The sequence below is a fragment of the Ambystoma mexicanum genome, chromosome 7q (genome assembly GCF_040938575.1).
Source record: "Ambystoma mexicanum isolate Mex_15411 chromosome 7q, UKY_AmexF1_1, whole genome shotgun sequence".
Classification (NCBI taxonomy): domain Eukaryota; kingdom Metazoa; phylum Chordata; class Amphibia; order Caudata; family Ambystomatidae; genus Ambystoma; species Ambystoma mexicanum.
In genome coordinates, this window is record NC_090941.1 from 317,340,812 (window position 1) to 317,357,319 (window position 16,508).

At 44.9% G+C, this 16,508-nt stretch overlaps 1 protein-coding gene across 3 annotated transcripts in view; it reads left to right on the forward strand.

Annotated features, from left to right (window-relative positions):
- Positions 1 to 16,508, forward strand: part of TBC1D4 (TBC1 domain family member 4) — a 1,514,114-nt gene that overhangs the window by 876,251 nt on the left and 621,355 nt on the right. For all 3 annotated transcript variants that reach the window (XM_069639269.1, XM_069639270.1, XM_069639271.1), the window contains one exon: positions 3,613 to 3,732. In XM_069639269.1, coding sequence (XP_069495370.1) covers positions 3,613 to 3,732 — 120 coding nt within the window. The remainder of the gene's footprint in view (positions 1 to 3,612; positions 3,733 to 16,508) is intronic.

The following is a 16,508-nucleotide window of genomic DNA, read 5'->3' on the forward strand; positions in this document are numbered from 1 at the left end:
CCATAAATCTTTGGAACACAGCCGGGGCGTTAACTAGCCCGAATGGCATCACCTTATACTCATATAGGCCGAATGGAGTGCGGAATGCCGTCTTCCATTCGTCACCCTGGGAGATTCTGAGCAGATGATAAGCGTTTCTGAGGTCAAGTTTTGTAAATATTCTGGCCCCTTGTACCGCCTCGATGATGTCGGAGATAAGTGGCATAGGATAACGATCACGGATCGTCACCTTGTTGAGACCTCTGTAATCGATACAGGGTCTCAGATCAGTAGAGTCTCTTTTTTTTATGAAAAACAGAGGAGCCCCTGCTGGGGATTTTGAAGGCTGAATCAACCCGTTCTTCGTATTAGTGTCCAGATAGTGTCGTAACACAAGTTTCTCGGCCAGAGTAAGGGAGAACATTCTGCCAAAGGGAACTAGGGCATTGGGTACCAGATCTATGGTACAGTCTTCGGGCCGGTGAGGTGGCAGTATGGAGTGAAGGTTCTCCCGGAACACCTCAGAGTATTTTGAACAATAGTTGGGCAACGCAAACACTCTCACACAGTCCGAGGTATAGGCCGTAACGGATTCAGGGCCCTTCTGGCTCTTCGGAGGAAGACAATGTTCGGTGCAGTATGAAGAACCAAAGCTCAGCTGGTTCTTAGTCCAATCGATCTGGGGATTGTGTTTGCGAAGCCATGTGATTCCCAGTATGATTGGGAAATGAGCAGCCCGGATAATGTCGAATCTTACCACTTCTGAATGATGAAAAACTGTTAAGGACAGATCTTCAGTGGTATGGGTGATGAGTCCGGATGATAAGGGAGAGCCGTCGACTCCTTCTATCTTCTGTCCTTCCTTCCGGGGTATCCTGCGTAGACCGACCTGGTCTGCCCACAGGGTATCAACAAAGTTTCCGGCTGCTCCGCAGTCCAGTAACGCAAGAGTCTCCACCTTCTCGCCTTTTACCGTAAGAGTGGCAGTAACTACCATGAGTCTGGTATCTTCCTTGGGTTCAGAAGAAGAAACTGTAAGCGAAACATAGGGACGAGTAGAGAGAACTGGAAACCCCCGGACACTAGTCCCTATTGATGCCGAGGGTGCTCGTTTCCCTGCCTCTTGCTAGGCAATTCAGAACAATCCTTAAGAAGGTGTTGGTCTGACCCACAATAGGCACAAAGTCCCTTTTCCCTTCTTCGCCGTCTTTCGGCAGCAGTCAAAGGTGCTCTTGTGGCGCCTATCTGCATGGGTTCTTCTGACGCGGCAGTGGAAGAGCGACGAGGAGGAGAGCATGCCCGAACATCCAGGGGGAATCCTGAGCCTCGTTGTCTGCGTCTTTCTGTCTTCCTTTCTTGTAGACGATACTCGATATGCAGTGCAGCCGTTAGTAGGTCCGAAAAAGTAGGCGAGCGAGTAGACCTGGCTAACTCGTCCTTAATTTCCTCTTTGAGACCCCTCCTGAAAATGGCATACTGTGCAGGTTCTGGCCAGCCGGCGCCAGAAGCTACTGTCTTAAAGGCCGAAATATAGGACAGGACATCCAAGGAACCCTGCTTGACATCCAACAATTCTTCAGAAGCAGTGAATGATAATTCTGGGCGTTCGAATGTCTGTCTCAGAGAATTCTGAAATGCTGAGTAGTCTTGAAGTATGGCATTGTTGCTTATGACTAGGGGAGTAGCCCAAGTCAAAGCATTGCCGATCATATTCGAGATTAGGAAGCCGACTTTAGCTTGATCCGTAGAGAAAGTGCGGGGTCGGAAAGTAAAGTAGACAGTACATGCCTCTAGGAATTCCTTCACCTTCTTGGGGGCACCGTCAAACTTTCCCGAGGATAGTATCGTGGGCGGTAGTTCTGGAGGAGGGGGTTCCCTGGCGGAAACCATTTGTCTAAGGAGGGCGTTCTCCGCCTTGACTCCCTGGAGTTCTTGAGACATAGCTTGGATCGCCTTCCAAAGCTCTTGCACTTGTCCCTCAGCGGACATCGTGTCTTTACTGGTCGTTGCAATCTGTGATGGTTTAGGTGCCTGATTTCCCTTTTCTCCCCCTTCTGTCCAGCTCTCCTCACCTGAACTGCCGGAATTACTGCTGGGATCCTGTAGCCGCCGTCGTGTAAGATAGTCCTTCTCCTTTTTTCGATGTGCCTGCTTGTCACGGAGGGAGGCCACCTTGACTGCTGCTGGGAACAGCTGGCCGGGGACCTCCCTTCCGGGACTAAGCCGAAATAGGGGAAAAAACCCCGGATGGGGAAAAAACCCTGGGACTCCTCAGGTTGTCAGCAAGGTAGTATTGTACGTGGCCGTGCAGGTGAGCAGGAGAAAGTAATAAGCAGGATCCGCGTTGGTTGCAGGAACAGCAAAGCAGCAGGGGGGTCCTACTGAGTGGAAGAATCCCCGAAACCCCTGCCAGCCAAGCAACTAGCGGGGCGAGGACCAGGAATGGGAGGAGGTCAGGAAAAAAGCACCGGCAAGGCACCGGCAAGGCAGTCCAGAGAGAAAGCAGAGGAACGAAGGAAAAAAAAGGGGCGGAGCCTATCCGCGAGGACGGAACCGCAGAGAACTGAAAACAAAAGTCGCCGAGGCACGGCGACTACAGGGAAAACTGGAGGAGAGAGAGGTAAGAGAAAAAACGTACGCCGTGAAGGGGCGCGAGAGCAGAGCAGAGCAGAGCAGAGCAGACGGAAGCTGAACGGGGTAGGAGCGAAGAACCAGGAAGCAACGAGGGCTTCCACTGGACAGTTGCAACGCAGGGACCGCTGGGCCGGGAAGGTAATTATACTCCCAGCGGCCCCGCGTCGTGAGGAAGAAGCGTGATGGACACAAAGGAGGGACTAGTGCCTTGCATACCTGTGTCCTAATTTCCAACGCGGGAGAAGCCGCCAAGCGGAACGCCTGCGGGTGACACTGTGCTGCTATTTGTCATGCTGTTTGGACATTTGATATACAAGAAATGAGTTAGCAAGGTAGACGAAGGTATTGAATTATGAGATGAAGATGGGATGTCATTACAGAGTGGAATGCTTGTCTCCGAGGTGTGGGAATAACCACTGTAACAAGAAAGACAAACGAGGAGGTAGAGTACAAGTATATGGTTGATCGTTTGAGAGTACAAGAAAAGAAAACAAATATACAAGTACATCATCCTAAAGATTTTTGTATTAAGCACATTTTTCCTGTTTAGTGTTACTCTAAAGTTCCCTTTGTCCATTCAGTCGGTAACACTGATTGCGCATGAGTGCTGGGGAATAGAAGCAAACTGTTCGGTTTGCCCTTTTTGAGATCTGTTGCTAACTAAATGTAATCGGTAATATCCAAATACTGTACAATTTTAACTAATGTGAAACCTTATAGCTTCACCCTTCACTGCATTTCTACCTGCTGCTTCTAGGGCCTGGAAAGAAATTACACAGCAGGATAGGCTACAGATTGTTCTGGCCATCTCTATTTATTTATAGGGCAATGTGTTGTACACTAGACCTGGTGGTTATAGCCTGTCAGCTAGCTGTTGTTTAGGATGAATATTCTGTCTAGAAGGTAAGCGTGTTACACAGTATTTGTAGTACCAATGGTTCATGTAGAACATTGTTTGGAGTTTAACCCTATTGAACATTTTTTTTCTTCTGATGACAGAATGTTTCAAACAATGCTATTCCTGAACTCACTGCGCCCAGTGGAAGATTCAAATTGGATGTTCTGAAAAATAAGGCCAAGAAATCCTTGACTAACTCACTGGAAAACATATTCTCCAGGGTAAGGTGAAGTGCGATAGCCCATAACCTAACCTTCATACTTGTTCTACTATGACAGCTGCACATAGACAAGCACGTTATTGTGAATTTGTGGTTTGGAGGCAGCTTGAACCATGGGGAATGTTCAGTTTAACAAAAATCAGAACGTTTTTTATTGCTGTGCCTTAAGTGGAACGTTCATGAATTCATTTCTCTAGCGCTTGTCTGCAATCGCTATGCCTTGTTCATATGAAAACGTGCATCTTGACTAAAGTGACCTGTAAGAAAAGAAGAAACCTGGTAATGCTTCAAGGCAAAATGTAACACCGTACACCATTGGATGTCCCGTTATGCATTTGCTTTTTCACTGAGCACCACAAAGATTGTTGGAGAAGTTCTGCTCTATTGTTGTATTTTCTTAAACTTCTTAGGCTCTGCACATAAGATGTGGACACATTCTAATATCCTGATTGTTTATCTTGTGTTTTTATGACACACCAAATGTTTTTTTCTATTCATGTGTTAGGAAAAATATTGTGCTTCGAACAGAAACCCATACAGAAGATGCATACAGTAACCAGGGTATCCCTGCGACCAGATGCCTCACATAGCAAATACACATATAAGTAAGCAGACCTTGAAGAAGGTAGAGTAGTAGATAGACCAGGAACAAAACTGACATAAGAATAGGAAAGTTGTAATTGTTGCTGAAGCAGAGGATATGAGTAGAGGAATAGCATGGGATTAGGAAAGACCAGCAGGAGGGTTATCACTTTGATCGATTTAAAGATGAGAAGTAGCAATTTGAAGAGGGAGCGGTTGCATATAGAGAGCCAGCTGAGACATTGAGAGGCGGGAGGGAGCATTGAAAGGTTTAGAGGGTGCAGGCACTAAAGTTGATGATTTTGTCAAGAGCTGTGAAAGAATAGGGAGGCAGTGCAGTAAACTTGAGGCGTAGATGAGGAAACGGAGTACAAGAGTGGAGATGAGTGATTTGTTTTACTGATCGGTAAGGAGCTGCATATTTCTTCATTAATTTTTGAAGTCTTAGGTTGCTGTCAAAGAGTACCACAAGGTTGCAGACTTTAGGGATGGGGAGATGTGTTGAGAGGAGAAAGATGTAGGTGAGTTTTGAAGGGGCGTATCATTTTGCACAAAGTTAGAGTACTTCTTTGTTGAGATAAGCATGTGATAGTGAAGTGCCAACCAGTGGTGGATTACTGAGGGGCAGTCAGAGACTTTCTTCAAAAGCTATGGGGTGAAGCCAGGGAAGGAGAAGATTATATGGATATCATTTGCAGATGATAGTAGAAACTAAAGAAATGGGGGTTAATGACCTTTCACAGAGCAGCCTTGAGTTAGTGAGGAGAGAAAAAGAGTGGGGGATTTGCACCAGTGACATAAGTGAAGGTGCTTGCTGGTCTTAGGCGCCTCTTTTATTCAGGATCAGCAAGTGTGAGAAGGATGAGGGAATCAAAGTAATTGGTGTGGCTTTTTCATTATTTATCTTGTATTTGTGAGGCATTATTGCTGAAAGATTATTTTATGGACCATTTCATTGAGCATCTTATGATTCCCAACTAAAATCAGATACTTGACCAAGTGCATTGGATTCAAACCACATTGCGACTTAGATGGGGTCTGCTGTTCTCTGTGAGGGGTCAGAAATCTGTGGCGGACAACTTGGTAACGGTATTTCACAATTAGCCATTTTATTAACTCATAAGGGTATAAACGCCTGTGAGAAACCTAATGGTGTCTCCCTAGCTAGTCCTCGGGGATCTGTCATCCAGGTGGCCAGGACACGGCCATCACTATTGGATACAGTTCCTGGGGTGGACCCGTGAGGGAGGATCACCTAAAAGGGGGGGTCCTTGGGGAGTGGGACACTGACAGGCGAGATGCAGTATTCCCCCCTTTTTTCAACACCTTTTCCCCATCCTACCATGTAGGCTATTCCAAAATACTGCCCCCCCTTTTTCCACATGAACACTTTCGCACAACATGAAAGACAACGGACTAACACAAGAGCAGTTTACCTGATGTGTCCCAATACCAGCGTCTGGCAAAGTCAAGCAATTGACCAGAATCACACACTCACCTACGGCCCTTTCCCTTCCCCACAGAGATAAAAGGTGGAGCACAAGAGCACAGGACGAGCAAGGCAGATTGCACGACGTAAGAGCTAACTCAACACGGCAGTTTAAGAGGACTCGGGAGAAAGACAGCGCAGACCGAGAGGGAGACAAGGAGAGAGTCAACCTCGCCCTTTCCGACCAAAGCCCGTTAGACCTCCGCAGAGGGAACGATAAGATTGCAAACAATAGCCAATGTGTATTGCAACAGATGTGCCCTGTATGCGAGACCCTCCTCCACTGATTATTAACCCGGGGAGAGACGCTGTTCTCAGTGGTACAAACCTTGACTTCAAGACATCAGAAATCCAAGTAGTTAATCACAGCCGGTGAGTCAAGTGGAGTGTCGATAAGAAACCGAACTGTGTTGAATGAAAAGTAGCCGAAGGATAAAACTTGGAAAACAAAAAGATACTATTGAGTAATAGGGGGGGGGGAAACCAGATACAGAGGAGTCCGGCACCACATGGGTGTTCACGCAGGAAACTCTGGTCAATTACCCAACGGTAAAAAGGCTAGTGATAACCAGAGGTCAAAAGCCAAATAGCCCTCTAACTAGTATTTTCCCCAAAAAAGAGACAACACAGATTGATTGTGGTATGCCAAATGCAAGGTACCCCAGTTTTAATTGCAATATAAACTGGGGGGGGGGGAGCAAGATTAACAACCAAGCTCTCACTCAAGAATTTCTCCACAACTCAACAGGAAAGAGCAGTTTTTATAGACATTATGATGTCATAGTTATGAAAACTTATCGTTCCTGGTCATTGGCTCCTGTCATGGGTACCAGGCAGGTAGGTGGGGCAAGCTGGGTGGAGGCTTGGCAGGCCTGGCATAGGCACACAAAAAACCCATAGCAGATACCTCCTTTTAATTCCTTTCCTAGTGTTTGGAGTAACTTCCTGGTTACCACTTCCTGTTGCCAAACAGGAAGTGCATGACAATTCATGAGCTCTCTAGTGTTTGGGTGTGGCTGGCTATATAAGCCACACCCAAGATTCTTCCAGTGCTTCGTGTTGCTTACTGTGAGCTGCATCAGCAACACACTTGCCGTGCTCTGGATCAGCCCTGCTTCTGCTTACCTGCTCCGGATCCTCCTACTTCTGCTTACCTGCTCCGGATCCTCCTACTTCTGCTTACCTGCTCCGGATCCACCTGCTTCAACTTACCTGCTCCGGATCCTCCTGCTTCTCCGGATCCTCCTGCTTCTGCTTACCTGCTCCGGATCATTCTGCTTCTGCTTACCTGCTCCGGAGGAACCTCCGTGCTTTCTCCACACCGCATCTATCTCTGGTCAAGAAGGGACTTCTACACAGGCACCTGTAAGAACAAAGAAAAACTGCGTTAGCACGCGCACTTCAGTAACACTGCGCATACTCACCGAATCTTCCTGCGACGCTGGAATCCAGATCAGTTTGTACGAACACACAAACCCCTGAAAAAGAAAGAAGAGACATTATTCATTGCGCTTCGCCCCAATAACGAGGAGACTTATTTCAATGCGCTCTCTCTCATAACACGGTGCATACTTACCAACGCCTCTGTGCATACTTACCAGACCATCAAGTCTGCAGTAGCGCTGAACCCAGACTCGAGGCGCTAATCCCACATAATCCACTCCTGCAAGGAAAAGGGAGAGACATTACCAGGCGCGCTCGAATTTAGACGCTGCGCATACCTACCAGCAGCACTTCTACACGCAGCGCTACTCACCCACAAAATACCTTGCCAAACAAAGGCAATACAGACAATTCTGGACACTCAACATCCTCCGCACAATGTTCACTTGTGGAAAGGACTTTCTAGCCAGTGAAGAAACTGGCACCTTGAACACTCCGCCTCGCTGTGAAGGCATATAAAAGCGTGTGGCTTCTGAACTCAGCCAACAGACATTGGCATCAATCATATGAGTGAATCGCGCCCCTGCGAATGCAGGATGGAGTACACACCCTACTAAAAATCAAGGTAAGCCCTTAGGGGACATCACAGCACACAGTAAAGAGAAGGAAAGGGCCCAGGGGAATCGGGTGATTTCAGGTCTGAGTGTACATCTCGTATTTGACAGGTATCCCTCTGGGTGAAACAGGGGGAAGTGAGAACTCGGGGTCAAGGGAGGCTAATCCATCGCTCCTGCAGACACACCGGTGAGTGTGAAAGCTCCCTCAACTAAGCTACATATATAATCCTACATGTTCAATAAAAAGTATTGGACAATTCTTATCGAAGATCCCACCCATAAACCATCCCATAAAAATGTGCTACCTCATCATACTTGAATATTATTGGTAGGCCTTAAATTACTTCTGCAGTGAAAAAAAGACATGTGCTCATCGTTAGCATGCCGTCACACTCTCCATGAAATGGCTGCATGATGACATGTTTTATGTAGATGTGAGGAGAAGACAAGCGTATCACCTTTGTTCTTTAATTAAATAAAGCATCCCATATTGTCCCCCCCATGATGTCTCGAGTAGATGGGAGGAGAAGACAAGCATATCGCCTTTGTTCTTTAATTAAATAAAACAGCCCATATTGTCCCTGCCATGATATCTCGAGTCTCAAGGACCTGTTCTTGCAACCACACCATACTGGTCTTGACACATTTATTAATTGCTATTATTATGAATCATTCTGCTCTCACCAGGTGCACGATAATTACTCGTCTTTTTAGTCACACTGCGTTTCTCTGTCACGCCTAGCCGATTGCAGAAACATTAATCTGCCAACTACTCATGAAAGTAGTCTGGCATGATATTGTAACTTGATTCACCTTTTCAGTTGCATGCACACAATGGTATCTTGTTCCGCAAACTAACCCTCCCCTACAAAGCCTTGGGTGTTTACATTCCTTGGAAGCTGTTATGTCCAGCTACCACAGAACTTTTCTGAATTAAATGTATTTGTTCAAGCATGCTTAACTGGGGCATTTTCTTAAAGCTGAAGAGCTCCATTCTCTGCTGTGTTGGTGCAATTTAAAATGGCAGCTGCTTGTCACGTTATTTTTCTCTGCAGGACACATTGGCTTGCTAACTAATGAGTACCAGGTGCATGCATGGCACATTATATCTCTACCTATGGGTACCAGCAAACATATCTGCCTTCAGGCGTTCTGCCCTACTTGTATAGTGAGTCCCTATCTTGGGTGCATGCCTTCCTGTCACCTAATCTATTCTATTTTGAAACGCACTAATTGTGCAAGCTAATGCCTTATCTGTCCCCTACTTGTGTAGCGAAACAAACTATTCTTTGTGCCAACTGCATTTCCAGGAGAAGTTAAGTTGCAGTTTCAAATGTGTCCTTTCTTATCTTATAATTTTGTTTCTTATGAGGGAGGCAGGGGGGCAGAGCCTGATCATGCTCTCTAGTCAATAATTGCCCCACTACATTCTCCCTCTGGTCGAGTCATCGTCCACTTCTTCATTTTGTCTCATTATATTATAGCCCTCCTTGGGCAGCCGCACTACGTATTCTGCTGAACTGCATGTCATAAACCAGCACTCACCATTGTTGTCACATTTCATCCTGTGCTCACTGTAGTTATGGGTATCTTTTGGGCATGGAAACAATGCTCCAGGTTGTTTAGCTGGTTGACCCATTGGGTACATGGGACAGTTAACTTCGTCATCAGTTTGAGTGCATCGGTGTCAGCCATATTACCCATTACTGTCATTTGGAGTGCCTTCTTGCCAGTCTTTTTACTTTGGCTTATTGCTATTCTCAAGATATAAAAAGCCATTAGGACCAGTACCAAAATTGGCAACAGGAATTTGAATGCATCTGTCAGCCAGATAGGCATCCAGAAGAATAGATAACTGAACCAGCCATCATCCTCAATGTCATCCACTTCCTCCTACATTTTATCATACAGCTCTTTCAGGGAGTATATGGCCTTTGTTAAGGTCCCATTCTCCTCATCATGTGTAGGTGCATATGTACAGCAGTTTGGCCCTATCTTAGTGCACACTCCTCCCTCCATGGGTGTGAGGAGGTCCAGAACATACCTGTTCTATAGGGTCATCAATCTTGCCGCTCTTAACTCCTCCTTGATGGCATTAAAGCCTTTTATTGTGGCATTAATAGTTTGTAACAGTTCCCACCTAGTTATCTGGATCCAATGTGCATTTGCTGCTGCTTGCAGGCCAGGCGTTAGAAAGGATGTGAAGAGCGTTGTTGTTTTACCAAACAACTTATGACTCTCTCGGATTTCATCGACTGGAACATTGGCTTCTTTGGAAAAATAGTTTTTTGTGCGTTTTAGGCCTAGGGATCTTTTCTTCCTGTTGTGTGCCATTGATGGAAAAGTCCCAAAGTCAACCTCACTTTGTGGTATTACTAATGCTGGTGCATTTAGTAGCACTATTGTACATATGCCACCCCAGTTGGGTGGAAGCTGCATATAAGCTCTTGTACCACAGGCCCAGTCCAGTAATGGTCCATTAGTACAGCTGTGCCAACTTTCATACCTTGTAAATCCATAATGCATTTGCACCCTTCATTCTCACCAAGCTTTACTGAACCATTATTTCTAAAGCATAATGTTGGTGCTTGTAGTTTGGTTATGGGTAGTGGTTCTGCTTCATCTTCCACCCATGTGAAAAATGTTGCAGTTTCTTTCCATTTCTCACGGCTAACTCTGTCCGCATTTTTTATCACTTCTATTGGTGAAGTCCATATTGCCTCTGCTTTGCATCCCATTATTCCATCAACCCATCCTCCTGAGGTATACACTTTCCCTTTTATTTGCATTTGTGGTCTGTCCGCACAATGAGGTATCAAATTAAACTGGGCATCTATACACCTTAATATTTGGTGATCCACTACTTCGACATCTCCTCTTTTTGGACCTGATAGTATGTACTTGAGCACCTTACTTTTCATTCTTATACTCTCCATCATGTGTGCCTCTTTTACATAGTTGTCTATGTATGGGAATTCTGATTCTGTGAGATACTTCATCATGGCCGATTGTCCCTGAAATTGTCCTCTGGTCTGGCATACTGTGAGATGTACCAAGCAGTGTGTTCTATACTCGGGTACTTCTTGAGGCATAAGTACTCGGGAGGCTGTCATGCCATAGGGGATAAATGAGCAAACAAAGCAGCTTTCCCTTGATCTTTCTCTCCCCCCACCTTCTCCATTGACCTATACCATGAGTTTCATTCAATATTTATGGAATTATCAAAGTACTTTCTCATGTAATATTCTTCATCTGCAATACTTACCTCAGCCCTTACTGTCCCCACAACTAGGCGAAATACCATTTCCTGCGCTAACTGGAAATCTACTTGTTTTTTAACTTCTTCACTAACATTATGCCATAGGGACACATTTATATTATCCTAATCAGTTAAATGCAGTGTGAGATAAAACATGAAATAAAAACAACAAAAGAGAAAGGAAAACAGAAAGACCGCAATAGCCATGATGTCTGTCGTGTGTATATGTGTCCTGCGGCGTATTGATCGGGGTATTATGAAGATATCAGGAACATAAGGATATCAAAACATTCATACATTTTACTTCGTACCGGGCAATAGTAGGTTATCATTTTTCAATGGTGAGCGAGGCAAGCTGTATATACTGTTTTCAAAACATTTTACAACTACATATAATGACAATAATAAAAGATTTGATTGATTTTCAAACCACTTCCACTATTATGTAGTTAATTGAAAAATATAAAAATACTGATGATAAAAACATAAAAATATAAAGATCTGGAAGATAAAAAATAGTCCCAATAAAAATGTGAAGATAGTAGAGTAGAAAAAAAGTCTCTTATAGATGTATGTTCTCATGAAAAATAGTCCTTAATGGTATGCTGGTGATGCATTCAATATGTCCTCAGCATCAACTTGTTTCTTACTGTTCCAGTGATAGTTCAGCATCATTGTTCTTCAAGTGGTGCAATGCTATTTATTCTCAAGTTCCTTATTCCTTTTATCTTCATTCTCAGCATGCACTTGAGCTCTTGTCCTTAGTCTGGTTTTGTTCTCTTCTCCCTCGGGATCCTGGTAGTTGGGCAGGGAGGCGGCACTCTTGGATCGTCTTATGTTGGCTTTGTTGACCCACAGAAAATAGTTGACAACTGCAGTGGTACTCGATTCTATTTGGTCTTTTTCTGTGCCTTTAGCAATACCTTCCCGCCTTTCCTTTCCTGTCAAGAAATGAGAGAGAGGCATTTAATCATGGACATCAAACCGTGATGTAGCTCATTTACAAACATAGTCACAGTGCTTTGGGCCTCTGTCTGCGCACGCATGGGCGAGGTATTGGGCACATGCACCCTGCAACCTTTCACCAACTCATAAGGAGTCAGGTGATCATCTGAGCCTTGCTTATAGCTCAGGGCAAAAAGAGCCAGCAGAAGGCAATACATCCAGTACTTAAGCAGTGTGTCACACAATCTTGCTAACCCGTGATGCCCGAGAGGTTTGTGTGCTTTATAAATGTAAAATAAATAAATAAATCTCCACAATCCTCCCTGAAATTTTCTCCATTATGTATACAGCAGTGTTGCAAGGAGATTCTCACTCACTGCTTAATAAGTACATTTATTGTTTCATAAATACTCTTATCTGCTCCTTTGGACATTGGATACTGATTTACTCAAGGTAAAATTGCCACTTACTTTAATTTTATTTTTACTGCTCCAATCCCTTTTAACAACCCCACATCATATGGACTGGTTGTCCATAGTGTGTCGGGTACCCTTACCAAATCGACTCCATAAATGATGGTACTTTTTTTAGCTAGTAATATTTGTTGTAGCACCTCTGTATACTCTATTCTCAATTCACATGGTATATTTATCTGAAACAATACCTCATCATCAGAGTCACTGTAGTCCAACAACTCATCTGTCAACTGGGTCAGTCTGTGTGATGCGTCAAGTGCTATTACTGTGCGCCAACTCACCTCATCAGTGCCATGTAAAATGACTCTATCCTCCCTCACTACACCTATCTCTAGCTCAGTTTTAACCAGTTCCCCTTCAGTTACATCTGTAGGTATCTGTGTTCTGAATGAAAAGTCGAGTGGGTAGTCTCAATAACTGTCCCTCAATGTGGGCAAGCCAAGCTAACATCACTTGTGCTCCATAGAAAAATTCTTCAGGATCTACTGGTACTCCCCTCTGTACTTTCTGCCCAGGAAAGGCTTGTATATATTCATTTGCTGTCTGGAAATGTATGGCTGGCGTAGAGCATATTATGCCGCCCTTTGTGAATGATATTGACATATTGAGTTTGGCCATAAGATCTCTTCCCAATATGTTAACAGGTGTCTTCCCGGAATACAGGAATGGAATAGCTACCGTCTGATCTCCTACTGTCACAGGATGTTGTTGTCTCAGTGTCAACTAAGCAAGAAAGAGTCTGGTCGCCTATAGATACCTCCACTCTCGGTTCCTGTTCAGTGTCTGTGGTTAATGATAGGATAGGGCACCTCAAGCTATTCTATGGGCTGTCCTGTTGGGGATACATGTTTAGTCCTGTCTCTGTAAAAGGGTTCCTCCAACCGCTGTCACTCCTCCTATCCGTGATGTCTGTGTCTGTGGCAGATTATTGGTATCCCACTGTGTCACTGCTTGTTGTGATTGCACTACACTCTGTGGTTGCTGAGTCAATCTCTGCTGTGGTTGTTGTGGCGCTACCTGTGGCTGTATCTGTGGCCCTTGGCGTTGCTGCACCTGCTGTGCTTGTCTTGTCATAGTACTCATAGTTTTGCTGTGGTGCACCATATGGTGCTAGATATGCCATCCCCCCTCTTGGCCCATCTTGCATTGCACCTTGCTGCATTGCTTCTCTACTTCTACACACTCGCAAAATGTGTCCTACTTTCCCACATGCCCAACATATTGCTCCTGTGCCCCCAGGTCCTCCGAAGCGAGACTGTCCACCACCAAACCCAAATTCTCTCCCTCTGTGAACAAATCCTCTTTCTCCGTTGGGGTAAAAACTACTCTACGCTCTACCTGCAAAATAACCACCCATGCACTTTCGTGGCATGACAGCTCCCTGTCCATTCTTCCTGTCTCCTGTATTTATCAATACTGCTCCTTCTACCCCCATTTTGGATCATTTCTTCTGCACCAATTTTGCCTCTTCTTTTTGCATTTTCTCTATTCTCTTTTGATCCTTCTCCTGCTTTAACCTACAGTGATGTATGATAGTTAATTGTATCTCTTGCCATGGTCTCATTTCAATCCCCACAATCTTTAACTGTCTCTGTACTTTTTCAGGTAGGCCCTGACATAGAATATGTTAAAACACTGGTGTATTGTTATCCCAATGGTCTTTAGTTTCCAAACGCCAACATTCTTTAATGTCTTGAATATAGGCAGTGAGGTCCTCAGTAGGCCCCGTCTTCCTAGTCATTATGGCGCTCTTGTCAGATTGTTCTGGAAATATCTCCCTCAGTGCCTTCCATACATTAGCTCTACAATTATTAAATGGTGACCCGTCATATTTAGTGTTGCTATGTTCTGTCACTGCAAAATAGCCTGGTCGCTTCCACACGTCCTCTGCCTGGCCACCCAATATGGATGCAATTAGGCTTTTCATGTTACCTATAGCTAATGCTATGCCAGCTGTCTCTCGCTCTAGCTTGTAGATCCACCGCCCCGCCCCTGCTGTCAATGATGGCAGCTTAACCATCAAGTTATTGTTGTCTGTCTGATTCCATGGAGTATAGTGGAGTTGCCCTAATTCCTTGTGGAGCAGTGGCAATTATGTTACCCCTTTCTTGCGGAAATGTGATGCTGCATGAGTTCTCTTTTTCAATGTACGAGCTAGATGGTGTTGCTGGTGTTCTAGCAAGTTTCTTAAAACATATGGCGATTTATGGTCTTCATTTATGGGGAGTAATGATGTGAGGGGTGGATACAGGCTTAAGTCTGGCCCCAGTAATTCTGCTATCACTCCTATGCCTGGCCTGTGGTATCCATTTGTTGGGCGTGTACTGCCTCTTACCCCTCCTCTTCATCACCAATGTCTATCCAATCTGTCTCTGTCACTTTCTCCAGTGTCGTCATCCTCAAGTATGAGATCAAAACACACAGCCTTAACGGGCTCCCTTACATATTTTCCTCTCAATATCTCTGGCAACACATCTCTGTCCCTGGTCTCTGGGGTTATTGTCCCACTCCCTTCTCCCCACATCTCTGGCATCATATTTCTGCTCATCCTTTGCCTCATCACCTTCCTCACTTTTTCAATGTCTTCTCTTTCTCTTGCCATTCTCCTGTTCTTCTCAATTAGCCTCTTTACATACTCATCCCTTTCTCCTCCCTCCCTTTTCCTTCTTTGTCCTTCCTGTTCCTCTCTCTGGATCTTCTCTGCTGCTTCTCTCCATTCCCTCTCTTTTTCCCTTTGTGCATTTTGCTCTATCTCTCCCTGTGTCCCCCTCCTGACTTCCTCCCTGGCTGCTTCTTCCATTTCATCATACTCCACTACCTTCACATAAATATTTTCTGTGCCCTTCCCATCGAGTTTCAATAATATTTTTCCTCCTAACCATTTCTCTGTTACCATCACAGTCTCTCCACTATCTCCATTACCTATGGGTATGCTTCTCACCCTGTGACCATCTATCTGCATACCTCTCACCCTCCGGAGCTCTTCCTTAGCTGCTCTTAGCTGCTTTTCTAAGCTATGTAGCCCTCTATACTCTTCCTCATCCCTTAACTGTGTCTCTGAGCTGCGCTCTGCTTCATTCTCCATTTGCACTAATGGCACCTTTCCTTTTACCAATTTTACCCTTCTCCGACTATCATCACTTTCCTCATCAGGGGATTCATAGCTGCGATTACTATACCTTACAGCTGCTGCTTGTACCGGGTATATTCCTGGGATGGTCGATGCTAGTGTGCTCTTCTCATACGGAGGCAGTACTGTGAATTGTGTGTGGATGCCTGCCTCAGCTGGTGATGGCGAGGCTGTTGGCTGTGTGCAAGCGTTTTCCTCAGAGGGAGGAGGTGGCAGAACTGGGGGACTGCTCACGCCCCAGCTAACACATATTAAGCATCCATTCCTTCTTAGGCCCCTCTGTTTCTTCCTCAAAGGCCTTCCAGAGTTCTAATACACCTAGCCTGTTCTTGAGCTTCCTGCCCTTGTGTGTGGCGTGTAAATATGTGCACATGTGTTGGAGTACATTTTTACAGTAAGTGCCCTCTTGTGGCCACGATAGGTACATCTTCCCAGCAGTCCCTTTCACCCACTCAGCATGATACTTAAGGATTTTGGCACTATATCTATGGAATGCTTTGCATAGGTGAATTATTGGGGTATCTGACATGGTGACAACTTTTAAGCAGCGCGCAGCTTGGCAATTAAACAGAATAAAAAATGCAAAATAGTTGTCAGCTTACTGATAATTAGAACAGAAATAGCCTTTGCAATTCTCTCACACTTTTCCCTTACTCACACCCCCTGCCCACTTCAAATATACAGCATCTAAGCATCTATTATATCTGTTTTCATTGTCTAGGGCCATGCCCCAATATCCAAATCCTACTTCTGGGTCACAACAATAAAATTTGCTCACAATCTAAATGTTCATACTTACCCCATAAACCTCGACCAAACAATTCTACCTGCTACTCTCACAATACACAAAAGAAAAACCCACCTCTACAGGACCTGTCTCACAACACAATGCCGGC